General features: G+C 45.1%; 1 protein-coding gene across 1 annotated transcript in view; it reads right to left on the bottom strand.

Annotated features, from left to right (window-relative positions):
• DNAL4 (dynein axonemal light chain 4) overlaps positions 1-26,986 on the bottom strand; it is a 36,640-nt gene extending 9,654 nt beyond the window's left edge. Inside the window, exons 1-2 of the mRNA XM_018566326.1 lie at positions 26,852-26,986; positions 1,698-1,806 (exon numbers count right to left, since the gene is read on the bottom strand). Of these exons, the coding sequence (XP_018421828.1) occupies positions 1,698-1,769 (72 nt within the window). The 5' untranslated portion in view covers positions 1,770-1,806; positions 26,852-26,986. The remainder of the gene's footprint in view (positions 1-1,697; positions 1,807-26,851) is intronic.
• Between the last annotated feature and the right edge of the window lie 441 nt (positions 26,987-27,427).

The following is a 27,427-nucleotide window of genomic DNA, read 5'->3' as shown; positions in this document are numbered from 1 at the left end:
TTTTCTTTATGTTGCACAATTATAGTGCAAGAGTTCATGCTCTTTCAGTGCCTTTCTATATTGGTGACAATGGCATCCTCCATTTCTTGTAACGGCAACACAGGGAGCGGAAGTGAGGAATAATCCCCGGTAGGGTCACAGATAGAAATAATCTACAATAATAACCTGACAACAAAAGTTTCACAAAAATAAATAGGCTGGGGTTAATGTTTAACTATAACTCTTTGATACACGTCAGCCTAAAGCAGGGGTGCCCACAATTTTTCATCTGGAGATCTAATTTTCAAATGAAGATCTCAGCGAGATCTACCAGCGAAAAAAACACCTTTATTTAGAAAACAAGCACATTAAAATCGTTACTGGAACTATTGCCTCCCTCTCTGCCGTCTCTCTCTGGGCCAGTTCACACCACAAAGTCTGCGTTTCAGAGCATTCAGCCTCTGGAACGCAAGCCGGCCAGCTCCCTGCATTCAGGGGTAGGAGGGGGCGTGGCAGTGCATTGAAGTCAATGGCACCGCAGCTATGCCCCCATAGTGCGATCGCCCGCACCTGGAATGCAGGCGCATTAGTGCCTGCATTCCAGCGCGATCTGCAAAAATGATGCATGCACTATTTTTGCAGATCGCACTGGACCGGAATGCAGGCACTAATGTGCCTGCGTTCTGGGTGAGGGCAATCATACTGCCAGTGGGGGTGTGGCTGCAGTGCCATTGACTCAAATGCACTGCCACACCCCCTCCTGCAGGGAGGCGGCCGGCTTGCGTTCCAGAGGCTGAACACTCAGAACGTAGACTTTGTGGTGTGAATCAGCCCTCCCTCTCTGCTGTCTCTCCTCTTTCTCTGCTGTCTCTCTGCTGCCTCGCTCCTCTCTCTCTGCTGCCTTGCTCCTCTCTCTCTCTGCTGCCTCGCTCCTCTCTCTCTGCTGCCTCGCTCCTCTCTCTCTGCTGCCTCGCTCCTCTCTTTCTCTGCCGTCTCTCTTCTCTCTCTCTGCCGTCTCTCTTCTCTCTCTCTGCTGTCCCTCTCCTCTCTCTGCTGTCTCTCTCCTCTCTCTGCTGTCTCTCTCCTCTCTCTCTGTTTGTTGTTTCTCGTGGCTGTCTTTCCTTACCTGCACTGAAGCAGCTTCCCGGGTTTCCTCTCAGGTGCGGTGTCCTGTCCTCCCGCGGTGCTCGTGTTGCCGAACTGGGAGAGGTGTCCCGCCCCTTCCCGTCTGCATCATTTGACACATTCACCCGCACGAGTACTGCGGGAGGGAGCTCAGGTAAGTGAGCCGATCTCGATCTACCAGTGTTCGCTTTGCAATCGACTGGTAGATCGTGATCGACCTAATGGGCACCCCTGGCCTAAAGGTTCTTTTAGACTGAATGCAATTAAATCTGTGCCTAGAGCATTCCCTGGCTTTTGTAGGATTTCCAGAAAGTTACCATGGGATGAATCCCCAAAGGTTAAAACTAAAATTTCCAATGTGGTTTTCCCCTCAATCAGATGGCTCTGATTTTTATTTTGACTCCCAGAATTGAAAAAAAAAAAAAAAGTATACGACAAGACTGTAAATGCCTTGAACAACGTACATCAAGGACAGGATATTATGAGCGACAACAATTTTCTGCAGAAAAGTTCTACAAATTTTCACAATTATTTTGCAGCGCTCATGAACTGTGAACACAGGCACAACACAGTTATTGAATAATTTGCATTACCCGTATTAAAGGAAAGCTGTGCATCCTCTTGTAGTCCGCCTCATCCTTCTTGCTCTCTCCAGGATCTGCCATTCCTGTTTTTCTTTATGCTGCAGCACTCACTGTATACCTTTAAGTTGTACAAAACAGAACATACAGTACATAGGAGGATACTATAAAGAACCATCAGTGATAAGGTATGTGCTTAGTTTCCTAAAGAGGCACAAAATGTTCAACATATTGCAAGATAAACAGAGAGTGTCTCAGTTTCTTTCACCTACATTTAACCATGAAAGGTGCACTGATCTTGATATCAAACATTGCTGCAAGTCCTGAATGCACAAACAGAACAAAGGGAATCAAAGGTTTTAGATGCCCACTGCTCAATGTATAAACTTCAGGGCCACCATTGTGCCGTTTAAATGTATTTTTACTTGCAAACAATGGCAGGCTAAACATTAAAGAGCACAACTCCTCTTTGTATCACCAGGGCAACGGCAGATAGGATTGCATCTACAAGGTAATGAAAAAAGGGCCTTACAATTGATATGACAGCTCATTAGTTTTCCATATGAATCACCACACATTAAAAGACAAAACTAAAATCAAATTATATTTAATTTCACTTAAAGTGGACCTTTACCCATATATTTAAAATAACAACTAACACACCTTTATTGATGTTTAGTAATGACAATCTACAAACACAAACTTCAAGATTACTGCAGGCTTTGTACTCTGTGCATACCTTATTAATCTTTTCTTCCCCAGTCTTCTGACAGTGGCAATGTTTACTAAGGGCAGATTAATAGCTCTCCTTTAACTTCCTGGATTTCTCGCACATGTGACTAGGACACATGAATATGCACATCCCCTCAGGGGAGGAAAATGCCTTTCCCTGAGATCTCCTCAGATTTCACAGCAATGCTCTGCTGATGACAAGGCAATCCCAGTGTGCATTGCTTTGGCAAACTGAAGTCATTTTGCCCTTTCAAAGCAGGAAGCGAATGCTCTGCAAATGTAAGTATTTCAAAATCACAGCATTTTACACCTGACATGTCTATGTTAAATATTAATCATCATACATAGAGGCATGCATTGGTAGAATTAGATTTTTGAGTGTAAAAGGTTCGCTTTAAGAAAAATGCTGGCTGCAAAACCCACCAAGGTAATAGTCACATAATCAGAGAACAGCGACAAACATACTGGGCATTATACATACAGGTTATGGGAGTGCCAAAGTTCAGGAAAGACAAAGATCTTGTAGCATTAAGTATTTCCTAATTGCCTTTTAGATTGTAAGCCCTCACGGGCAGGGCCCTCCTTACCATCTTGTCTTGATTTGCATTGTGATTGTAATGTCTGCCCTATACTGTAAAGCGCTGTGCATTGTGATCTATTATATAGATCCTGTATAATAATAATAATAGCTAAAAGGTTCCTATATGCAGAATGTTTATTCAAATGGAAGTGGCTTCTTTGCCTTTAAAGAAAATGACCAAATTGATTGGCTAAGCCAGAAGTCTTCAACAAATTCAGTTGAATTTGGGTGCTGTATTGTCACAGAAGCCATTTGGTTAGTACAGCAGCAAGTCAGCTACCACTTCAGAAGGGCATCAACAGTGACTGCCCACATATTTTTTCTTAGCACAGGTTTACTTAGGGGAAAAAAAAATTCTGTTATAAACTTACCGATAACGGGAGTTCTATGAGTTTTCCAGGACAGCAACCTGAGAGATGATTGGCTCCTCCTACTACAGGAAACACAATTTTAAAAAATGGTTGAAAATACGCTCCCACCCCCTCGTTCCTCAGTTGAGATAAAAGTATACTACCTCCACCAGTACACAAGGGAAAACAATCACACACCCACTAAAAACATAGATGCACAAACCAAATTCAGGGTGGGAAGTAGGCTTGCTGTCCTCGAAGACTCCTAGAAATCCCGTTATCGGTATGTTTATAACAGAACATTTCTCCAAACATCTTCCAGGCCAGCAACCTGAGAGGATAAGCAAGCATACATCATGCAAGCCTACCTTTTCAGGGCGGGACAACTGCTTGAAGCACCATTGGACCGAAAGTGAGGGCCTGCTGCAACAATACTTGGAACACGGTAATGCCTCATGAAGGCATCTTGTCGTGACCAGACGGCTGCCTTGCACATCTGGTTCACCGATGCCCCAGCCTTTTCTGCCCAAGATGTGGCCAACGCTCTAGTAGAATGAGCTTTAATAGAGGAAGGAACTTCCTGACCCTCTGAACGATAAATACATGCTATTACCTCTCTAATCCATCTGGCCAAGGTGGCTTTTGAGGCCTGTAAACCCTTTCTGGCCCCTGAATAGAGAACAAAAAAAATGGCTGGACCTTCTAAAAGATCTAGACTTCTCTAGATAGTTGATCAAGCACCTCCTGACTTCTAGGGAATTAAAAGCTTCTTCTCTAGGATCTTTAGGATTATCACAGAAAGAGGGAGAATAATCTCCTGAGACCTATGATACTGGGAAGATACCTTCGGCAGGTATAAAGGATCAGGCCTCAGAATAACTCCATCCGGCAGTATGACCAAATAAGGATCTTTGGTAGAAATCGCCTGCAGATCCCCAATTCTCCTAGCCGAAATGATGGCTAACACAAATACCATCTTTAGTGACAACCACTTCATAGAGATATCCTTTATCGGCTCAAACAGGGGTTTAGAGAGGCCACCCAACACCAAAGACAAATCCCATGGAGGAAACAATTTATTTTTCAGCGGGCAATGACGCTTCGCAGCTAAAATAAACCGCTTAATCAATGGATCTTCTAACAATTTAAACTGCAAAAAAACAGACAGAGCCGAAAGCTGGACTTTCAACTGTCTGACCGCCAACTTTTTGTCCAGGCCTTCCTGTAAAAAATCCAAGATGACAGGACCATCAGGAAAAGACCGTCCAGACCTTACTATACATTTTTCTTGTAACAGTCTTTCTGCTAGAAAGAAGGGTATCAATGACTTTATCAGAACAGCCCTTACTTGCAGTAAGCCACCTCTCAAAAGCCAGGCCGTCAACCGAAAGAAATCCGGGTTCGGATGGACGACCGGCCCCTGAGACAGCAGATCCCTCCGCAAAGGCAACCCCCAAGGAGGGAGGATAGACCAAACTTGTAGCTCCAAGAACCACGTTCTCCTGGGCCACCAGAGAGCTATCAGAACTAGGGTACAAGGTGATCTGCTCAACTTTTGGAGTATACGAGGCAGAAGAACCAGAGGAGGAAAAGCGTACCCCAGACTGAATTTCCAGTCCTGAGCCAGCGCATCCACACCCCTGGACTCCTCCTCTCTGCCTAGGGAATAAAAAGCAGGTGTTTTTCTGTTGAGACTGTTCGCGAACAGGTCCACTTCCGTCTGTCCCCACAGGTCTACAATTTGCCCAAACACATCCTGGTGAAGTTCACACTCATTCTGGTGTATGCGCCTGCGGCTCAGAAAATCTGCAGTCTCGTTGCAAACTCCCCTTATGTGGACCGCCGAAATTGAAACCAGAGACTCTGCCCAGAGAAAGATCTCTTCTACTCCGTGCAAAAGTGCCGGGGATCGGGTTCCCCCTTGGTGATTTAAGTAAGCCTCCATGGTGGAATTGTCCGAAAACACCTTCACTTCCTTCCCCACCAGACTTTCCTGGAAGGCTAGAAGCGCTTCCTTCACTGCTGTCAATTCCCTCAAGTTTGAGGAAGCTGTTACCAGGTTTTGAGGACAGGGATCCTGAGCATACATCCTTAACGTATGTGCCCCCCAACCCCAAGAACTTGCATCTGTTGTGTCATGAACAGGGTCTGTCTGACCCCAGTCTGCCCTGCATCAGCCATTCCCGGGACATCCACCAGGAGAGGGACTCCCGAACCTCCTCTGGAAGACAAACATTCTGCTCCAAGGAGTCTCTCCTCCTGTCCCACCAGGACAGGAGGAACATTTGAAGACATCTGGAATGGAACTGAGCCCAGTTGAGAGCCGGAATTGCGGAGGTCATAACTCCCAACAGTTGCATTATCTCATTCAAAGTCAGAGAGATGAAGGACCGGGCGGCCCGAGACATCACAAGCTTGAGGATTTTTTCCTCTGCCACCGAACACACTCTGTAGCCCAGGAAGACTACCGACTGGGCCAGGGTCAGGAAAGATTTTTTCATATTTACAATCCAGCCGAGATGTTCCAGTAAGTCTTTGACTGTCTGCAGGCTTGACAAGACTTCAGTCTCTGACCGGCCATAAATAAGTAGATCTTCCAGATACGGAATCAGGCAAATGCCTTGGAGGCTCTGCTAGAATCTTCGTAAATATTCTGGGAGCCACCGAAAGCCCAAAGGGGAGTGCCCGAAATTGCCAGTGAGCTATTCCTACATCTGTCTTGATCGCGAAACGCAGAAATTGTTGATGCTCTATACAAATGGGTATATGCAGGTAAGCATCTCTCAAATCCAGGGTGCTCATAAGAACCGATTCCCGAGTTTGCGACGTACCGAGTAAATGCTCTCCATTTCGAAATGTTTGAAAATCAGATATGGATTCATTTTATTCAGATTTAAGATCATCCTGAATTTGCACCAGAAACACATGGGAATAGAACCCCAGAAACTCCTGCCCCGCGGGGACTGGGACTACCACATACTGTGAGGATAGAGTCTGAACACAATCGCTTAACGCGTGAGCTGCCCCTTTCTTTGGGCAATCTTGTGAGAAAAAAGGTTTGTGACGTGACGTCACATCCCTTAAAACGAGCCCTTGGAACGCACGGCACGCTGCCGTGCGCTGCACCACCACGCGCGGACCGCCCTACCGCACAGAAGCCCTGGACCACACACAGACGGGGCACTTCAGCCTTGGGCTTCAGGCTCCTTCCAGCCTGGCTAACAATAGAGGAAGGACCGCCTGGAACAGAAGGGGAAACCCCTCTGCAACCGCAGCAAGGCAACCGGCAATAGGAGGACCAGTGGCAGAGCCGCACAGAGGGGGGGCCAGTGACCTCAAGGCCGACCGGACCAAGGAAAATAATAAACGTGACGCAGTGATCCTGGAGGTAGGAAACACAAAAAAACTGAGGAATGAGGGGGTGGGAGCGCATTTAACCATTTTTTTAAATTGTGTTTCCTGTAGTAGGAGGAGCCAATCATCTCTCAGGTTGCTGGCCTGGAAGATGATTGGAGAAACACCCACTTCAGGTCAGCTAATAGGTCATGTACATGCTGCAAAGATATTAGTGAGCTCTGCGGATCCTTACCTGCTACTGTTCTACAGATACAGATTAATCATTACACTGTTCTTGTGCAGTGGATGGGGATATCTGTCTGTAAACTAATTGCGGCCATAGTTCCAAGTAAGACAATGTAACATTTTTACTGGCAGATATAAAAAAAAAAATATTGCTCACTACTTAATAAAACGAAAAAGGTATTTTTAAAAATAAATTACCTTTCTGTAATTTTTTTTTAATTAAAAAATATAGTTTGTGTTAACCACTGAATGATTATTTTCATGAAACCAATTACTTTTTTTTTTTAAATAAGGGATACCACTATTACCTCCTCTTCTGTGTTCCCCTTTTGATTCTAACATCTTTTTCCTACAAAGGATTCAACTTTGGAGGTGAATAACATTGATTATCTTGTTTGTAACGGCAACCGCCGTCATCCTCCAGCAGGGGATCGAGAACCCCTTAGGGTTCCGTCGGTTCTCAGGTCCGCCCTCATGCGTTCCACGGTGGAGCGCACGCATTGCCACCTCCGGTTTCGGATGCCGGCTGCGTTCCACCTCGGAGCGCCGTTCCGGGCGGCGGCTCCTCCTCCACTTCCTCGCCCTATTTAGACTCCCAGCCGAGACAGCATGGCGTTCCACTATTGAAGCCAGAACGCCTGCTGTCTCCTGGGACCCTGTACCACCACCATACGCTGCTGCCAGCCTTGAACCCTCATGTCTCTGGACCGGATTCTAAAGGACCCCCAGCTCCTGTCACTCACTCCAAATCGCAAGTACCTCCACTGTGTCAGAGTGTATACTGGTTGGGACTCCCTCTGGTAACTCCTTACAGATTGCCTTGCATACTTGCTGTGAAGAGGTCAGAATGGAGCAGATGACTGAGGACTTGGAGGAGTTCGCGGCCATCTTGTTAAATTGAAGACGCGATGGAGGTCATGTGTGCGGCGGTTTCGGGTCCCTGAAGATGGCGGACGCGGCACAGGTACTCGTTTTTTGTATCGGAGTATTTGCACGAGTACTCATGCAAATACTCGGTATCGCCGCCGATACCGATGCTTGTATCGGTATATCCCTAGTAATAACCCTACCTGAACCTGATCATACTTTACGTGTGGCTGTGATGCTTGAATCCCTAACTCTCCGCCAGGGATTTCTGCCTCCGCTGTTGTGATCCACAACCCCCCGAACCAAAACAGGCGTTACATCGTTATAATGGCACTTGGAAGTGGGTGGGATATATTAGGCATCAAGTGAACATCTTGTCCCTGAAGTTGGTGTTGGAAGCAGTAAAAATGGGCAAGCGTAAGGATTTGAGTGACTTTGACAAGGCCAAATTGTGATGGCTAGACAACTGGTTCAGAGCAACTCCAAAACTGCAGCTCTTGTGGGATGTTCCCGGTTTGCAGTGGTCAGAAACTACCAAAAGTGGACCAAGGAAGGAAAACCAGTGAACCGGCAACTGGGTCATGGGTGGCCAAGGCTCATTGTACATGGGGAGTGAAGGCCGGCAGGTGTAGTCTGATTAATGGGAAGAGCTACTGTAGCTCAAATTGCTGAAAAAGATAATGCTGGTTCCAATAGAAAGGTGCCTTAACACACAGTGCATTACAGTTTGTTGCATATGGGGCTTTGTAGACGCAGACCGGTCAGGATGCCCATGTTGACCCGTGTCCACTGTGACAAGCGCCCACAATGGGCAGGTGAACATCAGAACTGGACCACAGAGTAATGGAAGAAGGTGGCCTGGCCTGATGAATCACGTTTTCTTTTACATCATGTGGATGGCCAGAAGGGCTGCAACAACGAATCGATTATAATCGATAATGAGAATCGTTGGCAACGATTCTCATCATCAATTAGTTGCTTTAAGATCAGTTGTTGCCGACGCTCTGCTCCTCCGTTCTCCTCCCCGCTCGGGCTGGCTGCAGCGGTCTGTGTCCTTATCAATCCTCACCTGTATCGGCAGCGAGGACACAGACCACTGCGGCCGGCAACAGCGGGGAAAAGAGACTGTGGTGACTCTGCATTCCCCCGCTGCTCCTCCTCATACCTTCTCTGCCGCCCCATTCCTCCGCTGCCACCTCGTGTCTCCACTGGCCCGTCCTGTTCCTCCTAAGACACGCCCCATTTCTCTTTGACCCCGCCCCATCCCACCCCTGCCCCCCGTTCCTCTTCGGCATCTAGAGGCTGGGAGCCATACCCAGCCTTCTATTGGATTTTTAAAAATTGCAATAGCCAATAGCAGACTGGCTATAGCACCCCGCCCACTGCCAATCAGCAATAAAGTAAAAACAAAAATGTTTTCAAAAAATTTCAATAAACTAAAATGTAAAAAAAAAAATTTTTGGTGTGTTATTTTAAATAAAAGTTTGGTTATTTTATTATATTGGCTTAGAGTTTTACAATCTACACTATTTTAAATCCATGAAACTAATTAAAATGTCTAATATAATACGTACAATTATTAAAAAAAAAAAAACACACAAAATGGGAAAAGTCATTTTCGGCCTGACAAAAATTACTGCAGGAGGTGCATTGCAGTGCCATTTATTTCAATGGATCCCAAATGTACCTCCAGTCCACAGTGTGATCGCCCACACTGGAACGCGCAGTACTGCAATGCCCTGCGTTCCACTTTATGTCTGTAACACTGCATTTATATATTTTATTTTAAATAAATTACTTTTTTTTTATTGTATCTGATTAATCGATTAATCTAAGGTAATAATTGGGTAACTAATCGATTATGAAAATAATCGTTAGGTGCAGCCCTAATGGCCAGGTGCGTGTGTGTCACTTACCTGGGGAAGAGATGGCACCAGTATGCACTATGGAAAGAAGGCAAACCAGCAGAGGCAGTGTGATGCTCTGGGCAATATTCTTCTGGGAAACCTTGGGGTCCTGCCATTCATGTGGATGTTACTTTAACATGTACCACCTACCTAAGCATACCCCTTCATGGAAACAGTTTTCCCTGATGACAGTGGCCTCTTTTCAGCATGATAATGCACTCTGCAACACTGCAAAAATGGTTCAAAATGGTTTGAGAAAAACAAGTTCAAGGTGTTGACTTGGTCTCCAAATTCTCCAGATCGCAGTCCATCAGAATTCAGAATCCATCAGGAGCTCCAATCTGGGGGATATGCTGGAAAAACAAGTCTGATCCATGGAGGCCCCACCTCGCAACTTACATGAATTAAAGGATCTGCTACAAATGGCCAGATACCACAACATACCTTCAGAGGTCTAGTGGAGTACATGCCTCATTGGGTCAGGGCTGTTTTGTCAGCAAAAAAGGGACCAGCTCAATATTAGGAAGTTGGTCATAATGTTAAGGCTGATCAGTGTATACTGTGGGAGTTAGGTGACTGAGCTGTAAAAAAAAAAAACAAATACAGGTGAGACTTCTAATTGAAGCTGGACTTCACATGTTTAAATAGCTTACAGGTTAATTTTAAGTAATAAAGCAGAAAATGAAATACAAATTGTGATTGCTAAAACAAGCTCCACTTAGGATGAAGAAGGAAAAACACAAAAGTTCTTAACAAAGTATACAAACCTATCTGTTGTTCAAGAACTATGGGGTTAGGGCTTTTCCCCATAGTTCTCCTAAGGGTAACGGGAGGACACAAACCAGCGTCCTCCCGTCACCCCAAGCTCAGTATACTGAGACGCCGCAGCTGAAACGGATCCCGACAATTATGTGTGGATCCGCACAGCTTCGTGGCTCTGCCTATCTAGGGGCAGAGCAAGCTGTACCCACCCCCTCCCCCGTCCGTTCTGCCAGTCAGCGCTAGAGGATCGGAGCGGGGAGGGGGGAATCAAGTCCCTCCCGTCACGGCAGAGAGCCGTGACAGGATCGAGAAGTGAGCGAACGCCGGTATGTGCTCGCTCACTTCCCGATCTACTGAGCCGACCTGTGACAGTCTCATTGTCACAGGTCGGCTAGAACTATGACTACGAGTGAAAATCACTCACCTCATAGTTCTCCTTTAACACCTTTGGTCACATAAAAGCCAGACACACAGATTAGTAATTTTCAGGCCTAAAATGTGGAATATAACATGGGTACAAAAAATGAAAAAAAGGCCTCAGTCATGAAGGGGTTAAAGAAAATCTAAGCGCAAAAGCAAAATGTAATATATTTCAGCTTATCAATCCTGAAAGCGGAACTAGACCCACCCATTTAACTGTCTACCAAAACAGTTACTTGAGGCCCCGTTCACATTGAGCGATTTATCGCGCGATTTTTGTAGCGATATCGCTCATATTTCCGCACTATATCGCTCTATGTAGCTTCACCAATACATTTCAATGTAGCTGTTCACATCTCGTCGCTCAATATCGCTCAATATCGCTTGTAGCTCGTCGCTGGTAGCTTGTCGCTTCTACATGACCCTTTTTTAGAGCAATTTTGAGCGATATTGCTCCTGATTGCATACAGCCCAATAGGAAGATGTCGCTCAAAGTCGCGCGATTTGCATGTCGCTCAGTGTGAATGGGGTCTTAAAGGGATGTCTCTGGCAACAACTGTCAAGGTTTCCAGTGTGTTTATTTAAGCTCCCAACTGAACTTTCAAGCCCTCAAATGGCTGGTGTCATAGCTGAACACATGTGCAGCACCATAGCAACCTAGCTAAATCGAGGCCAAGATGGAACCTTCCTTGGCTATAAAGGATAGGAGGATGAATTTCTGCTTTAAATGTGGTTGATTGCATGAGTTGTTTCTCCCCCCCCCCATGTGAATCTTAAAAGGGGGCCCTTTAAGATTCACCTAGTTATCCGGCCAGTAAATCTGTAAATTTGTTTTGAGGTTTATTGTTGTTTTCTGATTGCCTGTCCCCCCCCCCCCCCCATTTTTTTTAAATAGTATTTTTAATATTCTGCTATTGTGTTTAGACATTATCTCTATTGCAGTCCTCTCCTCGCTGCTCAGTATTCTCCTGCGCCCCCTAGAGGGAACCAAGGTCGTGACTATTGAAGCCTCTGCAGTCCTGTTTTGCTCACTCCAATGGGAGAATGGCTGCTATGTTCATATATGGTTACAATCACCCACAGTAAGATATGGTACTTTTATACACCAAATCACCATGTTGTTGTAATGGAATTATGATTTTTCTAATGGTGCTTTTTTACCTTATAGTCATTGGAACATGTTCCTCCTGATGAAGCCACGGTTGTGGCGAAACGCATAGAGGATTTTCCACAACAGTAACCGTCCATTGATTCCAACTAAGTACTCACTGACCATAACTTGCCATCATCTACCGTGTTTCCCCGAAAATAAGACACTGTCTTATATTTTTTTTGGCTCAAAAAAACACACTAGGTCTTATTTTCGGGGTAGGCCTTATTTTTTTTAATGTACAACAATCCACGCTTATTCATGTACAACAGTCTACATGTATTCATGTACAAAAATATGGTGATCAGGGGTGCCGTACCTTTCCAAGAGCAATTTGCTAACCAATCGCTGGCCAGAATGAGTGAAGCGCACTTTCACTATTGATTCCTCACAGGCGGAGTGCATTTGGTATCACTTTGCCTGTGACTGGAGCCGGCGCTATAGAGGAAGCATCGGCTTATGCGGCTTTGCTCCCTCCTGTGCCGCCTTGCTTCCTCTAGCGCTGTCTCCGTTGGCACTGCTGATTCTCTCCTGCCTCTCCCACGGCTCTTCAAGTTCCTCCTTATGCAACCGCCGGCCCTGGGAATGGTCACAACTAGGTCTTATTTTCGGGGTAGGTCTTATATTTTAGCAATTCCCAAAAATAGTACTAGGTCTTATTTTCGGGGTAGATCTTATTTTTGGGGAAACAGGGTATGTATATGAGTATACAAGGTTTATGCTTACCAAGTTTAGGCTGAGCACCAACATGCATATATGTTTTGATGCTTTGTATTTTTAACGTCTTATGATATTTGTACACAATTTTAACGGTCTGTGAAGGTCCTGTAATTGCCTAAAAAGCCCTCCATGACTTCCAGCCCTTAGCCTTTTGGCTTCAGAACTGTCTCTTTTTGTCTACATATGTGTATCATATACAGCCTTTGTCTTAAAGGATAATTAAACCCTTGCGTGGTTTTGCATATAACATGGCAAATAATTATTTGATCCCCTGCAGATTGTGTAAGTTTGCCCACGTACAAAGAAATGAAAGGTCTATAATTTTTATCATAGGTGTATTTTAAATGATAGACAGAATATCAACCAAAAATGCAGAAAAAACACATAATACAAATGTTATACATTGAGTTGCAGTTCAGTGAGTAAAATAAGTATTTGATCCCCTACCAACCAACAATAATTCTGCCTCCCACAGACTGGTCCTGTCAATTTAAGAAGGTGCTCCTAACGACAACTCCTTATGTATATAAGACACCTGTCCACAGAATATCTTTCTTCCATTCAAACCTCACCACCATGGGCAAGACCAAAGGGCTGTCAAAGGATGTTATGGACAAGATTGCAGACCTGCACAAGACTGGAATGGGCTACAGGACTATCAGCAAGAAGCTTGGTGAAAAGGAAACACATGATTTGTATCATGTGTTTTTTTCTGGATTTTTGGTTGAAATTCGTTTCCATCATTTAACCCCTTCATGACTGAGGCCTTTTTTTCATTTTTTTGTACCCATGTTATATTCCACATTTTAGGCCTGAAAATTACTTAAAACCCCCCAACATTATATATTTTCTGTGCCCCTTCTTCGGGACGCAGAAGCGATCTGGCGACAGGTAAGTCGCCAGGATCGCTTCTGTTGTAAAGCCGACAGTCGGCTCTACAAGTTTAAACAGAGTCCCGGCGGCAAAAGTCACCGGGAGTCTGTTTCAACAGCCCCGATGCTGGCGACGTACACTGTACGTCGTCAGTCACGCAGGGGTTAAAATACACCTATGATCAAAATTATAGACCTTTCATTTCTTTGTAAGTGGGCAAACCTACAAAATCTGCAGGGGGTCAAACAATTATTTTCCTCACTGTATATCTACTGCTAGCAAGCAGAAGATATATGCAAAAACATTTAAAAAAAACCTAAGTAAGGTACCTGGTAACTTTGTTTCCAGAAATCGTCCAGGGCAGCATCTGAGAGATGGGATCTTCCCATCTGAAACAGGAAACACACCATCCACAATTAGAATAAAAAGAGCAGTCCCACCTAACCACCTCAGTTATATCATAGAACTGAAGGGCAGAAAGGACCACCAGACAGTAACAATGAAATTCATGTTGAACCACACCACTTAACAAGCAGGGCGGGAATCCGTGCTGCCCTGGACGATTCCTGGAAGCAAAGTTACCAGTTACCTAACTTAGGTTTTCCCCAGTCATCGTCCAGGGCAGCATCTGAGAGGCTGAGAGGATAAACTAGAAATTAGCATACTTTTTTTGGGGGGGGGAGCACTGGCAAGAGCACCTTACTACCAAGAGTCTGATCACAACAGATGGAGGGTAACTCTGCAGTGCTACACCAAAGATTGTAACTCAGCTCAGTGACTTCCTTACAGATTTTATCTGGTGAAAACCTAGCTCCTCTGCCCCTGATGAGTCCAAGGCCCTTATTGAAGCTGGTCATAAACACTTCTAGAGAATGACAGGGCGATGCACGTCCAAAGCCACCGAACATCAATGTTATGATGTTTGTCAGCCTGTATCAGGCCCTGAAACAGGTCACAAATATTCTTGGATCTCCTCAAAGAGTGACAGAAGTCCAAGTAGTACCGGAGAAACATTCTAAAGCCTTGTTAGATTTAGAAGCCAACTTCTATCCAATGGAGTAGGGAATCATAGCTGAGTGAATACAGCATGAATAAATATAAAATAATTGTTTTTTCCATTGCTTAATCAATATTATATAAAATAAAGATTAATTTATCTTTGACCATGCTGTATTAATATAACATGGGCCGGCTGTTAGTTGTGTGAATGAGGTCTTAAGCTAAATTAAGGTTTTTTCACTTTTCTACACAATTCCATCTGCTTCCATCCTATCCATATGCCATCTTGTGGCCTTTTTTCAAATAGCACGTTGAGATTTTACTAACTTTCGTTGAGTACAACTTTGTGACAATTTAAGCAAAGTAAACTTATTTTTTGACAGTCATGTTGTCTTTTGAGTTACAGTTCTTCATAATATTAAGAAACTGACCTAAAATCATTATTTTGTATTGCTTTGGAAAAAATGTGATCTGCCCCTTTAAGAAAAAGTATCGGTAATTGGTATCGGCGAGTACTTAAAAAAAAGTACCGGTACTCGTACTCAGACCCAAAAAAGTGGTATCGGTGCATCCCTAATATATACCTATATGTGTACACTCACATCCAGACATAAAGAAGCTGTATAGTTTGTTCGAGCCTCAACTAGGACAGCTTGCTGACTGTACTTAGGCTTTTGATCAAAGACTGTCAATTCCAGGGCTTTTGACCTTTTCAGAAGCCAAGGGCTCCCTGGGTAAAAATTGTACCTATCCAGTTAACCCCTACGTTAAAAAAATGTATTCGATCATTCCCAGATTTTTTAGTTGTTTGCGCCATTGAATGCGCTCTCAAATCTCAAGAGTTAAACATAGGAATTTGTCAAGTGGGCAAATATAACAGGGTGTTTACCCCTTCATTACATGCACTCTCAGCATCCTGTCTTTCCCAACAGAGAAAAAACAGTGCAGCAGTTTTGTAGACATTACTGGGCCTGACCTGTACTGCAAAGTGCCATGAAGCAAGACGATGCAACTGTGAGATAAACAAATGTCATATGGCTGGCCTATGATCCTAAGGTCTGATACTCCTCCGATACTATAGGCAGAATAGAGCAGCTGATGAATGGCAAAAACACAAGCAGGTTGTCACTTCGACATACTGACCCTGTTGGGGTAAAAACACACTACCGTGTCGATGTACCCAATAGACTTATCTCTAAACGATGCCTATAGTATGTAGGTGCAGGCACAACCATGAACAATGAATTATGTAGCCTGTCTCTACCGTGATCTTGTTTATTATGGCTTGTCCATATCTGCTGCATTCAGGTGTGTGTCCAGAACAATAGTCTTAAATCACACATCCGTGTTCGACTCCAGTGCTTCACAAAAATAATCTGGCATGCAAACACACTGTTCTGATTTTCGACCATATAACATTTCTCTAAAGCATGTGCCTGAGCATGCAAAATGCCTTCTAAATGCAGCAGAGATTCCCAAGCCATTCACGCGCAGGGCAAATACAACCTTGACATCCTCCCAGATACAAGGACAATTCTCCTGTGTGAAATCGAACAGAATGAAAAAACATGAAGTCGACCACCTGAAGCCATGCTTGGGGTGGATACATGACACAGTAAGTGATATTCATGGAATAGCCTGCAAAAAAAGCTATGCCCCATTGAAGACCCCTAACAGAACATGTGCTATAAACAGCCCAATAGATGTTTAAACTGTATGCGTCAGGTAAAAGGATGCACTAACAACGTCCTATCCAGGGGAACCCCCATATGGTGAGCTTAAGCCAACCAGGTTTACATAGTAGGTGCCCATATACATAAGGTAGGCTGCATACAGCTACATTCATACTTGCCATTTGCACTCCATGCCTCCAGGTGCAGAGAAAAAATCTGGCCCGCCAGGTGGCCAAAAATATGCTCCTATCTGGACTTATGCACGCATGCATCTACATGCATATGCGTCCATACGCATCCAATATTCTGCCATCAACTGTGACTCACATGCACTTACAGATGTTGTGTTGACATGTGTCTGGAACAAACCAAAGTCAACATCAAAACCTGGATGCAACTAACCCCTGTTTCACAACCACATGTGTAGACAAATTCATAGTAAGTCTTAGTTGTAAGTATACATATACACACATATTTTTTTTTTTTTTTAACGCATGTAATTCTGAAAGATGATAGGCAAGGATTTCTGGCACGGCAGTAAACATTACTAGTTTGGAAACCCATTGTGAACCTCACCTGAGCAGTCTAAGGAGCTATAGAAGAGTCTCTTAACCTTTCTGTAAAGGCAGCACCAGCTCCTGCTATATAATGGTGTCTCTGTATGTAGCCTTTTATCCCCACCAAATGTTCATTATTAGTCGTCTTATTCTGGTGGGAAGTTATAGCATATCTGCTTATTTGTTTCATCAGCGTATGCCAAATACCTAGAGTCTTATCAGGTTTTAACCATAGAGGGAAAAAAAATGAGGCTCCAGAGATAAAGAAAACCAAATATATATAACAGTGCTGCCCAAGAAGTAGGACCTCCAAGATTGTCTGGAGGTGTCCAGCAGTGCTGTTAGAATGGTCAACCACCTGTGTAGCAGATCCACCCAGGTGAATTGAAATGCACTGGACAAAATTTAGTGAAGCCAGGGAACTGCAGAAAAAAATCCCTATTACTTCTGCAAAGGTAGCACAGGCTTGAGCTATAGTATAGATGCTGTGCAAGGATCTCTATGCGTTGCTTCTCATCACTGCAACAGAGGCTATGGTATATCCAATTATTTGACTTTTCGGCGTATGCCGAATACATAGAGCCTTATCTGGTTTAACCCTAGGAGGGAATCAATGCTTTCGTTATACACGGGCAAAATATAACGGTTCAACCCAAATGTCAGGAATCGCCCCAGCTTGTCTGGAGATTATCACCAGTGCAGACAGCAAGCTCATTCACCTGTGCACCCAAGTGCAAACAAGAAAATGAGAAAATCTCATCCCATACCGATTACATAGAGCCTTTTCCCGATAAACCCTGATGGGAAAGCAAGGCTCTTGCAATATAAGGAAAAAAATATAACGGTGCAGCCCAAATGACAGGAATTACTCTAGAACGTCTGTTGAGTCTCACCAGCACAGACAGCAAGGTCATTCAACTGTGGAGCAGCCCCACCGAGGTGAAATTGAAAAATGAGGAACCTCAACCTATACCCAATACATACGCCTTTATCAGGATTAACCCTAGTGGGAAAGCAAAGCTCTTGCAACGTAAAGGTGCCCATACACCTTACAATTATCTGCAGATTTTCTGTGGTCAGATGGAAAAGGTGCAACAGATTGGCCCAGGTGGAGATTACTCCATCCACACAGTTAAAGGAGAACTATGGGGTTAAGGCTTTTCCCCATAGTTCTCCTTAGGGTAACGGGAGGACACAAACTAGCGTCCTCCCGTCACCCTAGGCTCAGTATACCACGAGCTGTAGCTCGCGTTATACTGAGACGCCGCAGTATACCGCGAGCTGCTGCTCGCGGTATACTGAGACACCGCAGTATACTGCTCGCTGCTGCTCGCGGTATACTGAGACGCCGCAGTATACTGCTCGCGGTATACTGAGACGCAGCAGCTGAAGCGGATCCCGACAATTATGTCTGGATCCGCCCAGCTGCGTGACTGACAGCTGGCTCTGCCTAGAGCAAGCTGTACCCGCCCCCTCCCCCGTCCGTTCCGCCAAGTCAGCGCTAGCAAATCGGAGCGAGGAGGGGGGAATTCAGCCGTGACAGGATCGAGAGGTGAGCGAACGCCGGTATGTGTTCGCTCACCTCCCGATCTACTGAGCCGACCTGTGACAGTCTCATTGTCATAGGTCGGCTAGAACTATGAGGTGAGTGAAAAGCACTCACCTCATAGTTCTCCTTTAAGTGTAGATGGAGGAATCTGTTGCACCTTTTCCATCTGACCACAGAAAATCTGCAGATAATTGTAAGGTGTATGGCCAGCTTAAGGGAAAAATATAACCGTGCAGCCCCACCCAGGTGAAATTAAAATTTAGAAAATCTCAACCCATACCAAATACATAGAGCCTTGCAAGGATTGACCCTAGTGGGAAAACAAGGCTCTTGCAACATAAGGGCAAAAATATAACCGTGCAGCCCAATTGGCAGTAATTGCTCTAGATTGACTGGAGTTTTCCACCTGTGCAGACAGCAAGGTCAGTCACCTGTGCAGCACTCGCCCCCAGGTAAAATGGCCTATCTGCAAAGCTTGTAAATTGCACCTTTGTCTGCCTCTCCCCGTAAAACAGGGTGATTCAGTCGCCACCCCAATACCTCAGAATATTCAAGTGCAAAAACGGGAATTGGAATACAAAATAAACCATTCTGTGTCTTAGCCCCGCAGAAAACATGCCTTAGGGTACCGTATACCCTAAGGCATGTGTCACCAGTACGTTGTCTACAGGCACAAGGACATGGCTGAGCCCCACAAAGCACACCGCATTACCTCCACCAGAGTGTAGCCCTGCAGTCTCAGAATTTCTATGACACTGCCGCTGCAAGTAATACTTTCCAGTACAAGGTGTACATTAGAGGGGAGAGTGCAGCAAAAGTTCAACGAGAAAAGGTGGAACAGCCAGGCTGTCCTAAATAGGATAATGCCAGAATCCATCCCCAGTCCTTGGGGAGCCAGATCCTGTCTGTGTGAGAGAGAGATATGACCACGGACTCTCTCTCATGCATGCCCCTCCTTGGAGATACACAGATCTGGCAGAAAAGCTTGGCCCGGAAATAAAAACAATTTGTCAATGCAGGAAGCACATCTTAGCGTGTGTTGGCTTCTGCTGGCAGGGGCTAATCCTCTGAGGTCTATACTTATGCCAAAAAACAGGAAGGGCTCAGAGCCTGCCACCGGAGACCAAGCTGCCCCTCCCTGGAGAGAGACTCATTGAGAGGTGCATAAATTAAGCCGAGTACCCTTTGCCCCACCGAAGCAGGTCCCCAGGGGAAGAAGGGTACAGGTAGGGGGGACTTGTCAACTGTAGACCCGCCTACCTTGGAGCTGGGGCTTTGAACCCCCAGAATGGGAGAAGCGTCCTGTGATGAAGAGTCCGACGGTGTGCACACCCTTGCCGCCTGGACTCATGCTCCTGCCCCACTCCTGGTGCCCATGCTTGCCGGTGTGGTTTGCCGACAAGGCACAGTATTCGTGTCCTGCTGGGACCCAGCTCTGCTGCTGCCACAGAGCCCAATGGGTCATCCGTCAATTCCTCTAGCACGACACTCCGGGGGTCTCCATCTGGAGCCACTCACGCCAGCAAAGATAGTTGCCATCTCCTTCAATTATGGAGGGAAACCTCTGGGCAAACCGTTTTTGTAAGGACTCTGGGGGAACCAGAGTGCATGAGGCTCTCCAGGTCCACTGTCCTGCGAGTCAGAGCCGCATGCCTAAGGAGGCCCCTGCTATCTAGCATGATAGGCCTGGAGTAAAATAACAAACGTTACGATGCGAAACACAAAATCCTGAGGTGGTTAGGTGGGACCGCCCTTTTTATTCTAATTGTGGATGATGTGTTTCCTGTTTCAGGTGGGAGGATCCCATCTCTCAGATGCTGCCCTGGACGATGACTGGGGAAAAATAAAATTACCAAATAGGTTTAAACTTACCTGTGTCTGTGAATGTTCTCATTCATCCAGGTCCGGGTATATCTGTAAAAAATAAGTCAAGGCAACTGGACTTTCTGTATTTTTCTTGAAGACGTTTCACTGGACATCCAACTAACTTTCTCAATTCAGAAAGACTTGTACAAAAATTATCTGGGAATAAATATGGTGAATGTTGCTCCAATCCACATAATCTGTTAGTGGCAACCAGGTGTTGATCGCATTTGCATAATTGGAGCTAGGAGGTGTTATTAACCTGCCGAGCGGTGTTAAAACAGCATTGTATGTGGCAGACAATAGATGTCTCACCCCCCCACCACTCAATTCAAGCTTGGCTTCTCCAATTTTACATAAATGGCCTATTTCACGTCTTTTAAACCAGTCCTCCCTGTCTAGGATGCGTACTTGACGGTCTTCAAAGGAGCGACCTTTTTCCTTTAGATGTAGGTATACTGCTGAATCCTGACCAGAGGGTTTGGCTCTTCTATGCGGTGCCATACGCTGGTGTAGCTGCTGTTTTATTTCACCGACATACAATTCTGAACACTCCTCACTTCACTGGACTGCACACACAATGTTGTTCATCTTGTTTTTTGATGTTGGGTCTTTTGGGTGAACCAGTTGTTGCCTCAGTGTATTGCTGGGTTTTAAGCAGACATGGGTGGATGTTTTTTTAAAAACCCTTCTGAGTTTCTCAGACACCCCAGCTACATATGGGATGACCAAATTCTTCAGTTTGTCATGCTTTTCACCCTCACTGGTACTCTTGGCATTTTTTCCTCTTCTTTCTAACACCACATTCTGGGCAGGTTAATAACACCTCCTGGCTCCAATTATGCAAATGCAATCAACACCTGGCTGCCACTAACAGATTATGTGGATTGGAGCAACATTCACCATAGTTATTCCCAGATCATTTTTGTACAAGTCTTTCTGAATTGAGAAAGCTGCAAAGGATCATGGGGCGGGCGCATGCACAGCAGAGATCTTCGGCCGGGAGAAGATACAAAAGGGTAAGTTAATGCACCAGGGTGTACCCGCACAGACTCTGTGGGACAAGAAGAGACAGGAGTCAAAGCGGGATCAAAAACTTGCACCAGCGCTGGTGGGACTACTGAAAACTACTGGAAAGAAGATCGGATCAAGAGGCATCATTTAAGGTTAAGTCCTTCAAGCAGCATGGGGGGGAAACCATTTTTGACTTTATTGTCACTTTAACTATACTTCATTAAAGGAGAACTATGGGGTTAAGTCTTTTCCCCATAGTTCTCCTTAGGGTAACGGGAGGACACAAACTAGCGTCCTCCCCTCACCCTAGGCTCAGTATACCGCGAGCTGTAGCTCGCGGTATACTGAGACGCCGCAGCTGAAGCGGATCCCTGCGTGACTGACAGCTGGCTCTGTCTATCTAAAAGGCAGAGCCAGCTGTACCCGGCCCCTCCCCCGTCCGTTCCACCAGTCAGCGCTGGAGGATCGGAGTGGGGAGGGTGGAATCCAGCCCCTTCTCTGTCACGGCAGAGAGCCGTGACAGGATCGAGAGGTGAGCGAACGCCAGTATGTGTTCGCTCACCTCCCGATCTACTGAGCCGACCTGTGACAGTGCATTGTCACAGGTCGTCTAGAACTATGAGGTGAGTGAAAAGCACTCACCTCATAGTTCTCCTTTAACACAATACATTTTTATACACACAGATAGGGCTTTTTCTAGCTGCACCTGAGGTCATCCAGATGATTCTGCATTTAAAAGAAATTATTTCAAGAGATAAACTTGGAGGCTGCCATTTGTACACCAATCCTTCAAAAAAATAAAATAAAATGCCAGTTGACTGGATGTCATGCTGTAAATAACGACATCTGTATTTTCTGATCCAGATACATGTTCTAGGTTCGAAGCTCAAAGTACTGAAAGCAGAGGGTCAGCTGAACATCCAGGAAACTAGCATTTTAATAAGGCAGTCGTGATTGTGCCCATATTTTTCTCATGACAGGTTTACTGGAGGCAATAGATAAACACATCCATCTAGACAGACAAATGTTCATACTGATTACGTATTTTCACTCTTCTTTCAGGGATGACTGCAAGCTAGGTACTGCTTGCAACAACCTATAAATAAAAGTATTTATGTGCATTACATAGCTAAAGCCATTCCAAACCTGTACAAGGCTCCAACACCTTGCACAACAGTTATTCCTTGTGCGATAACTTGCTTGCTGATAATTAAAGTGATGTCTGTTTCTAGAGCTGCAACCAACGATTATTCTCATAATTGATTAGTTGCGGACGTGGCGGGGGGGGATTGAGAAGCGGCTGCACAGAGTTGAGCAAAACAAATGGCAAACGCACTCATCAACTCATATCCAGCTTTAAAGCAAGGTGTACATGGAAGGGCTTTTTTTTTGCTGTTGTACTGCACAGAGTTGAGGACACAGCAGCGGGGGGTTGACAAGAGGCTGCAGAGAGTTGAGGACGTGGCGGGGGGGGGATTGACAAGCATCTGAACAGAGTTGAGGATGCAGCGGCAGGGGGTTGTGGCTAAGCAGAGCTGAGGTGGTGGCAGCAGCAACGGTGGTGACGGGGGGTGTTCGGCTGAGCATTTAGGCGCTGAATCAACTAATCGGAATCAACTAATCATTATAGAATATTATCGATTTTATCAATTAGTTGTTGCAGCCCTATCGGTTTCTATTGGGGTAAAGGCAGATTTCCAGTTTTGATTAAAATGTTTGAAAATAAAATGCAGCTCCTGCTGCTATACTCACCTGATCTCCAGCACTGTACCCCACAGACAATGATCTAACTATGCTGTTTTGGCCCTTCTCTGGGCATCATTCAACTAACCTGCTGTGAGCTCAAGGTGTCAAGGACTGCCCACTGCTGTAAACTCACAGAAGAATGCTGTAAAGAACGGCGCCATATCATTACATGATGCCACTCATTGCAGCATTCAGAATCCAACCACTGCCAGAGGAAGAAAATATTGTAAAGGATCTGTGACATCATGCTACACACAGAAACACTGGTCACCCAGGGACAGGCTGATCTTTAACATACTTTGCCGTTCAATCATATGGACAAATCTGTATGATCTGTTCATTTGGCACTCAATACCAAGTTCTGGATCATTCAGTATACAAATTGTATATTTTGAGACTTAGTACTGTTATAGTAAATACCACCCTGACTGTACAGAATACAAATTCGCAGCAGGATTCTTTTGTTTTCCTTTGGCAGATTTTCCAGTTTTACTACACTGCTATGTTATGCGCTTGAACTGCAAACATCTATTACAGCCATTATTATTAAAATGTGTGCTATGTGTACAAAATATTGATTGCTTGTCTATGAACATATAGAAAGCTTCAAGGCAATGCTGTCTAAACAATTACTATAGCCGTGATACAAACCCACCTCTCCCATAGCAATACAAAATGTAAACCACTATTCTGTAGAACTACCAGAACCACCTGTGTGAAATGTGACACAGTAGATTTCAAAGCTTTACTCTGATCCAGTACCCACCCCTGGAGCCGTCCTTCCTGCTGATGCCTAAATTTTTGAACATGTTCATTTCTTACACAACAGGGACATGTGGTCAGGGTAGGCAGAGCCTTACCTTGTACTATGAAGAAAAAAAGGTGTCAGCTTCAAGTCTGAAGCTGACAGATTTTTTTCCCATTCAGATTGGCTTGTTACAGGTTACACAGCAGGGAAAGCCTCCCCACTGTGTAGCCTGTCATGGACGGAGCGCTGCCTGTTAATTACAGGCAGCGCTGCATCCAGCTTTTGACAGGTAGTTAGGTTACACAGCAGCGGGCTTCCCCACTCCTTGTGTTATCTAACTTGGTGAGACAAGAGCTGTCACAGCCTCTACACTGTGTTAGAGGTGTGAACTTCGACCAATGGCAAAGCGCCATTGGTCCAAGCTGTCCAATAAAAAAAAAACAAAAAAAAAAAAACTGAGACCATCGATCTCGATGTCTCAGCAGTGACGAGCAAGTGAGGGACAGGGAGGCTCCTCCCTGACTCCTCCCCTCCTTACACAGCCAGTTATCGGGCTGGGCTTCGGCGGGATGGGGCAGGGCTTCAGTGGGATAGGGCGGAGCTTCGGCGGGCTGGGGGATGCCTCACCCAGCACAGAAGGCACAGCACGTCACTGTTACACACATGTAAAAAGGTTTCTAACTGGCGAACATACTTGGGTTTTTTAATAACTTTTTTTGATAATTTTTATAAATCAGCTGAAAATTCCCTACGCAGACAATACCATCCCTGTGACAGTGCCATCCCAATGACATCTGCTGTATCCCAGAGTGCCAGTTTTCATAAAAGGTCTAACTCAAGCTAGCCGCAAACTTGCAATCTGATTTTATAATCTTTGGATCTACCAAAAACTATGCAGTAAGAGAGCCTACCGCACTGGATTCAAACTGGATGGGTTGTGCTGTATAGTTCTGGTTGACCTAAAGGAGATTGTATAGTGTATAGACTGCCTAAAACTGTACAATCTCCTTTAGTTATACCCAAACTATGTAATATGAGGACAGACCAAAACAATACATTCAATTTATATCCAATCAGGCAGGCCCTTGCACTACAAAGTTGATGGTAGATCTAAAGGAGATTGTACAATCAGCTTGTATAGTGTATGGCCAGCTTTGTAGGTTGGAACTATCAAGCTAAAAATCCAAGCAATCTACAGTTCATGTGGTTTGGCTGCTTCTACACAATAAAACTATAGCATGACTGCATCAGTATCAAATGGCATGGAGAGAAGCAAATTTTCGTTTTCTTTAAGATAACCTCTCACCGTTGGGCTTATGCAACAATCTAAATGTTCAGTGTTAAAGAAGAACTCCAGGATTTAATAAAATTAACCCTTGCAGTGGGGCTATCCCCACACTGCAAGGGTGAAGTGCTTGTTTTAGTCTAGGGGTGAGAATAAAGAAGATACACTTACTGGATTTTCTGTCCTGCGGCAGTGACCACTCAACTCTCTCCCCCTCCGCTCCAACTGTGGTATGTCCCTCAGCTTCCTCACGTCTAATCACCTACATTAGACACGATGACATCATGGATCCTTAGGCCACTGGAGCCCAGGAGAGAAGAGGCTGCAGAGATCGGTCTAGCAGTCAGGGGAGACCAAGGATCAGGCAGGTATATCTTCTTTATTTTCGTCCCTAGACCAAAACAAGCACTTAACCCTTGCAGTGTGGGGGTAGCCCAACTGCAAGGGTTTATTTTTATTAAATCCTGGAGTTCTTCTTTAAAGCAGTCCTTCCATGTATAAAGAAGGTCCCCCTTTCTGCCAGCCCCATGCCTCCCAAACTAAATTAGCTGCAAAAGAACTTTAAAAATAAAGATTTGACCAAAAACAAAGTGTCTTGATTTCTGCTCTTAACTGAACTCTCAAGTCCTCAAATGGCAGGTGTTGCAGCACCATGGCAACTGCAATCCAAACAGAGGTGAAGATGCCACTTTCCTTGGTTGTAAAGAATACCAGGGTGTATTTCTGTTTTAATCTGTCACCTTAGTTTGAGTTCCATTTGCCTTGGTAACTACCGGACCTCCCACAGTCTCTCAGCACCTGAGTGTGTACAACAATATCAAATAAAAGAGACATGTAATCCATTACATCTACTGTTACATAGCACTGTTAAGCATGCTCATGAACTGGGAGACTGTGTGTGATAGGACAAAAAGCAGGGTGACAAATGTTCCAGACCATAGGTTACCTCTGGCCCCCATAACTCTCACTGAAGTTAAAAAAAACAGTCCCTAGAGGCAAATAGAAACCTTTTAGAAGTATACCTGCACAATTATAATAAATGAAGACTGAATATGTATGCTCTTGCAGAATTCCACTTGTGACTGGTATTCTTTAAGGCCACCGGACTCAAATTACTAATAAAAGAGCACCAGTAAAAAAGAAAGGGAATACTTACTTCTCCTGCCACCCAGGAGGTAGGATGCTGCTCTGTTGGTGAGAAAGCCTTGGCTGAAGTCTTCTTCAGATCTTAAGTACAGAGAAGATCCAGGGAGCCACTTCTGGGAGTCAGAATCCTGGTCGACCGCTGCATTCAGTGGTTCCTTCAGCTGTAATGACATAAAGGGTCAGCGGGAGGAACCACTGAGTGTGGTGGGGGGACAGGAGAACGACACATGGAGGTCCTGGTTCCTGGAGAGACTTTAGCAGACAATACCCCTGCTTTAGAACAGCGTTCAACGTCATGGGTGGCTGGACAATTGCACTTTCATGTTAGTGACAGAGTCTCGTTAAACAAGGCACACAACAATGAAGTCATCACATCAACCCTTGCTGATAAAAATGAGATATCCATTCTAATGGATGAGTTTCCCCCCACTAAAGGCTGACCTCAGATACCTCTAGGGCACCGAATGACCTCACGTCCCTTCACCAAAGCTCTTCCCGTCTAGCTCTGGGATTCCAGTCATTCTTCTCCCACCTCTCCTCACTTTTTTTTGTTCTTTTGAGGTCTATTCATTGCCACTGTGCACTTTCTCTCCATACCCAACAGTTCTCCCACTGCTCCAAAGCCCACCCCAAAGTCATTTACCGGAGCCCCGTGAACACCGCATCGATCTCTCACTCCACACGGCGTCTCTCCGCTCTCGTTGCTATGCCGCGGCCCAGGCCTCCCCTGGCAACCGCAAGCAAATCCGGAAGCGGAGCCACCGAGCTGTACACGACCCCCTCCACCTCACACAAAGCATGTGATTGGATGAAAGAGAGGGCCTTCCTGATGACGTTTGTGGATGCGCACACTGGTTTCCCTGGCGACGACACTTCGGTAGCTGGCTTTAGTATTGCCTGATTATCACCATAGTAGCTTATTAAACAAACTCCTGGCCATTCCTGAAGTGACGTGTCACAAGTCTTACGAAAACATGTTTTAAAGCTATACTATATTGCCAAAGGTATTGGGACACCCCTCCAAATCACAGGATTCATTTGTTCCAATCATCTCCATGGCCACAGGGGTATAAAATCAAGAACCTAGGCATGCAGAGTGCAGACTGCTTCTAGAAACATTTGTGAAAGAGTGGTTCGCTCTTGAGCTCTGAATTTAAGCGTGATACTGTGATAGATTGCCACCTGTGTGATAAATTAATCCGTGAAATCCCCTTGCTAC

This window comes from Nanorana parkeri, unplaced genomic scaffold (genome assembly GCF_000935625.1).
Source record: "Nanorana parkeri isolate BGI_ZX_2015 unplaced genomic scaffold, ASM93562v1 scaffold938, whole genome shotgun sequence".
In the NCBI taxonomy this organism is placed as follows: Eukaryota; Metazoa; Chordata; class Amphibia; order Anura; family Dicroglossidae; genus Nanorana; species Nanorana parkeri.
This window is presented reverse-complemented; position numbering and strand designations above follow the sequence as displayed.